The 5539-nt window shown below is 37.2% G+C and overlaps 1 protein-coding gene across 1 annotated transcript; it reads right to left on the reverse strand.

Annotated features, from left to right (window-relative positions):
* Positions 1–4000: 4000 nt before the first annotated feature.
* LOC110417641 (auxin-induced protein 15A-like) lies at positions 4001–4507 on the reverse strand. The gene has a single exon (XM_021430093.1). The coding sequence runs from the start codon at positions 4411–4413 to the stop codon at positions 4174–4176; it is 240 nt and encodes a 79-aa protein (XP_021285768.1). The 5' UTR covers positions 4414–4507; the 3' UTR covers positions 4001–4173.
* Between the last annotated feature and the right edge of the window lie 1032 nt (positions 4508–5539).

Here is a 5539-nt window from a genome sequence, read left to right on the forward strand (position 1 = left end):
TTGTGATGTCTGGGGTCCATATCATACTCCTTCATTATCAGGTGCCCATTATTTCTTAAGCATTGTTGATGACCTTACTAGGACTACATGGGTTTATTTAATGAAGACCAAGACTGAGGTTTATTTTTTATTGACATCTTTCATTACCATGGTACACAGACAATTTAGTTGCCCTGTGAAACAAATTCGTAGTGACAATAGGACTGAATTCACCAATCATCAATTTCAACAATTCTGTCAACAAAATGGAATTCTTAGTCAATTCTCTTGTATCTCCACGCCTCAACAAAATGGAGTAGTAGAGTGCAAACATAGGCATCTTCTTGAAGTGGCTAGAGCCTTGAGATTCTAAGTAGGTTTACCAATTAAATTTTGGGGAGAATGTATCTTAACGGCAACATACTTAATTAACTATGCTCCCACTCCACTTTTATCTAGAAAGAGCCCATATGAGGTCTTATTTTCTCAAAAACTAAATTATTTACATCTTCGTGTCTTTGGATGTCTTTGTTATGCATCTGTCATTCTCAGGTCTAAAGATAAATTCCTTGAGCGTGTTACAACTTGTATTTTTGTTGGTTATCCTTATGGTAAAAAGGGATATAAAGTGTATGATTTGAAAACTCATCAAATCTTTGTCTCTCGTGATGTTGTGTTCCATGAAAATATTTTTCCATTCCATGATCAAATGCAAGTCGTGCCAATCCAAGAACATTTCACTGCCACACCAATTCCTTTACCTAGCATGGATCAAGAAATACAAAATGGCCAAAATAGCTCTCTGCCTTCAGCCTCAAGTACCAAAAATAGACTTAAACCTTTCAACACCCATAATATACCTCAACTTGAACCTTCCGAGACTGCAGAACCTGTAAATAATCAAACACAACAAATTCAAAATTACCTATCTCGCCCAATCCGCACCAAAACATTTGAAGCTCGTTTCAATGATTTTCAAGTTGATCTTCCAGGAAATAATAAAGGTCCATCCTACACCAACACCAAGGCAGCTTCCTCAGGTACTCTTTACCCCTTATCTCATTTTGTTTCCTACTCTAAATTCACTCCTTCCCACACTTGTTTTCTTGCGGCCATCACTCAACATGATGAGCCTACAACTTATAAACAGGCTATTAAAGATACTCAATGGCAGGCAGCAATGCAACATGAACTTGAAGCTCTTGAAAAAAATCAGACATGGACACTACAAAACTTACCTCCAGCAAAGAAAGCTATAGGATGTAAGTGGGTATATAAGATTAAGTATAAATCTGATGGGACAATTGAACGTTACAAGGCACGTCTTGTGGCTAAGGGATATTCTCAAGTGGAAGGATTAGATTACACTGAGACTTTCGCACCAGTTGCTAAACTTACTACCATGCGCACTCTTTTAGCAGTTGCAGCTACTAAACATTGGGTTCTTCATCAACTTGATGCCCACAATGCATTCATTCATGGTGACTTAAATGAAGAAGTGTACATAAAGCCTCCTCCTGGTTATTTACCAATAGGTGATGATCGTGTTTGTCGGCTTCACAAGTCTTTGTTTGGTTTTAAGCAAGCATCCAGACAATGGTTTGCAAAATTCTCTACTGCCATTCTACAGTTTGGTTTTACTCAATCGAAAGCTGATAACTCTCTTTTTTTACATCATAAAGGCACTTCATTCACTGCCATTCTTGTTTATGTGGATGATGTCATTATTGCTACCAATGATATCTCACATAGAGAAGCTCTCAAGCACCATTTGAAGACTTGGTTTCCCATCAAAGATCTTGGTAACCTTAAATATTTTCTTGGATTGGAGGTCACTTGTTGTCGTGACGGTATTGCATTGTCTCAACGAAAATATACGTTGGACATTTTACAAGAAACAGGTATGCTTGCTTCCAAGCCGGTACACTTTCCCATTGAACAAAATCATAAGTTAGCTTTAGATGATAGCAACTTACTTGATGATTCTGGTCCTTATCGTCGATTAATTGGGAGATTGATTTATTTGACAATCACTAGACCTGATATTTGCTATTCAGTTCATATTTTATCTCAATTCATGCATCAACCTCGTCAAGGGCATTGGCAAGCTGCTCTACGGATCTTGAGATATCTTAAACTTGCACCAGGCCAAGGAATAATTTTATCTTCCGACAGTGATCTTTCTCTTACAGCATATTGTGATTCTGACTGGGCCAGTTGCCCCATCACTCGACGTTCACTAAGCGGATATTTTATCTTTCTTGGCAACTCTCCTATTTCATGGAGGAGTAAGAAACAAATCACTGTTTCTCGTTCTTCTGTAGAAGCCGAATACCGGTCCATGGCTACAACTGCTTGTGAGTTGATTTGGTTGCACCAGTTACTCTCTGATTTGACTGTTTCTTCTTCTTTACCTATCCAGCTCTATTGTGACAATCAAGCAGCTATGCATATTGCTAATAACCCGGTCGACCATGAGCATACCAAGCACATTGAAATTGACTGTCATTTTGTTCGTGATTGCATTCAACGGGGTTTAATTGTTTGTCACTACATTGCCTCTCACAATCAATTAGCTGATCTTTTCACCAAGGCATAGGGGAAACAACAATTCCCGTTTTTGGTTCACAAGTTGGGCATTCGAAATCTCCATGCTCCAACTTGAGGGGGCGTATTGGAAACCATCTACCAAGATTTTCTTTTCTGTTTCCTAATTCTTTGCTATTTTGAAATTTCTTTTGTTTCCTTATTTTTTGCTGCTTTGAAAACTGGAGAGATTTGCTCCTTTTTTTTTTTCTTTTGATTAGCAACAATCACTGAGGCTGTATGTATTATTAGAACCTCTCATATCAAATAGATTTTAAGTTTTTGAGCCAACTTTTTCACAAGTCATCGGCTCACGTGATGTTGCTGCTTGACATATCCTAGAGAAGTGATGATAAGAACTGGGACCTAATTCAAAGAGATGAAAGATTTATTGGGAACATTAAACCACCAAGCATGTGATTTTGTTCTCAGAATGATCAAATCCAGCAAAAATTGTCGAAGATACGAGAAAATATAGTATTCCATTCTATCAGTCAACTAAAACAATTAATTATATGTGCAGAATGACTGAATATATATATATATATATTAAACAATCATTTTCAAGCTACATGTCATGGACTTTAATTTTTTTTCCCTTTTGAGTTTCCTTTAACAATGTTGCAGCAATAGTGCAGGGGGTGAATTCCTGAGCTGAACCTACGAGTAACTATTTGACTTGTTCAACGATCTTGGTCATCAGAATGGGGTTGTTACCCAACCATATTCCGAGTATATGTTGAAGGAATACCATTTAATTAATCACATGAAGCGGAAAAGCAAGGAGTGGGTAGTCCCCTGAGTTTTACTCAAAATGGTATGAAAGCTACTCGATGTTGCATATATAGCGTCATTTGTCGAATTAATTTGTTGCAGATATGGAGTTAGAGAATCTAAAAGATTATTGTTGACAGTACTAAATTTGTTGATTAAGCATTAACGGTATAATCAATACATGTAAATGGAATCATGTTGGTATCAATGGGATAATTAATGTGGAAAGAAGGGCCAGATTAGGCAAGTTTAGTTTGTGATATTTCTGATAAATGTGGTTTGGCTCTATCTCTCTCCCTTTATTTTCTTTCCTTGAGCCAAATTACGTGATTTAGGGCCTGCTTTGGAGGTGCTATCAGCAACGTCATCTACTTGTAAAATAGCTTGCTGGCCCTAACATCCCAAGTCATTATAAATATCTTAACTAATCGTCAAATCTATCAATAAAATTTCCCTTTTCTATCCAAAGAATATTATGAAGGCTTTTAACCTTTTGAGAACCTCATTAATAGGCAAAAGTAAATTGGTTGTATGAAGTAATTTGAGACCAAGGTTATATCACATACAATTAAATTAAAAATTAAACAAGGAAAAGTGGATCATAGGAAATTCCAAAAAGAAACGAAAATTTCAATTGAATCGTGCGTATCATACTGTCCTTTTCCAATTTGATTGAACGGTTACAGTAACACCATCTCTAATTATCTACTTAGGGAGCATTATAACTGATTCCCAAGGAAAAAAGGATGGGAAAAGAAGCTTGTTTACATGGCATTAGTGATGTTTGTTTGCTCTACAAATTGTATAGGCTGATGAGAGTTAATTCTCTCGTAATCAGTTCAAGCGAGAGGTGACATCAAGAAACATGTCTACATTGCAGGGAATTCTGAGACCGCCAGTAGGATGATTATATCCGAACTCTTCTTCTGATAAGCCGAGCAAATCTTGAAAAGAAGGCTGGTTCAAGAATGACACTGGTATCACAAACCTCTTCTGGTTTTCTCCAACATAAACTGCAAAGTAGCCCTTGGGAACTTTCTTAGCACTAACAACACGAAGGAGGCGGATAGCCATGGTTTTTGTGATGGATGTGTGCCTCTGGAAGGGAAGACGAGGAAGATCTCAAAAAAGCTTGAAAAGCGTACTTAATCAACTTTACTAGTACTTGAGAATGTGGAAATATGTGTTGCCGATGGACTTGTTCTTACTTGTATATATAGATGAAAGGGGTACAAGGGACGTGTTTCCTGTACTAAGTGAGGGATGTGGAATGAGCGGTGAAGGGGCAGTTACTGGGGTCTGACTAGTAATGAGAGAGACATCTGTCGACAAGGGGATCACATGGTGTTGTCTTCTAACACTTCACCGAGAATTCCAGCAGCAAAGACTGGAAAGAAAACGTTGCCTAGCCCTTCCGGTAAGACAGACCGACTCAGGACCCATTAAAATATGGAAGATTCGGATCCATAAAAGGCTTTATTTCATAATGGAAGAGTAGTACTACACGCCAGTCGTGGGATAGTCTGAGAGATATAATCTGTCGTACAATGATAGAACACGTATAACTTGGGTTAACGTGACCCTTTATGTTGACTTGACTATAAAAAGAAAACATGTTTGGTTATTATGTTTTGGTCGTAACAATTTGACACCAATGGTACATAATTGAAAGTGGTCGAAACTTTTTTTTTTTTGCTTTTCAACTTTTTTTTTTAATTCTAGTATTTTTGAGTAAAGAAATTGGCAATGTAACCTAACTACGTCTCCTGATTAAACCGAACCAATCAACTTCTTAATTGGACTAAAGGACATGTTATGGATGAATACATAATTCCAAGAACCGTGAGATAAGCCGGGGAGATGTATAGATATGAAACACTTGTTATTTTCTTGATTTTCCTAACTAGTTTCTTAGAGGATATTCTTATGACAAACATCGATTATTTTTTTGTTATGGATTTATATTTAATTGGTTTAATTCCTGAGAAATATCTAAAAATCCCTTTTCTTTGGATCACAAATTCTGAATCCAATTGGATTTTTTTCTCCCCCAAAGAACTACTAATGTCAATGATATTGGCATTCAATGTTCCAGGCATCAACTTGCAAGACAAAGCCCTGGGAGTGCAGGTGACGTACGCCCTACCAGTAGCTCCAGTCACAACCAGACCTACCACGAACCGCCAAATTGAAATTTGAA

The sequence above is a fragment of the Theobroma umbraticum genome, unplaced genomic scaffold (assembly GCF_002168275.2).
Source record: "Theobroma umbraticum cultivar Fairchild unplaced genomic scaffold, ASM216827v3 scaffold_50.0, whole genome shotgun sequence".
NCBI classification, from domain to species: domain Eukaryota; kingdom Viridiplantae; phylum Streptophyta; class Magnoliopsida; order Malvales; family Malvaceae; genus Theobroma; species Theobroma umbraticum.

Bases quoted from the DNA above. Each gene is read 5' to 3' on its own strand.
- LOC110417641 (XM_021430093.1), bottom strand. From the start codon at position 4,413: ATGGCTATCCGCCTCCTTCGTGTTGTTAGTGCTAAGAAAGTTCCCAAG.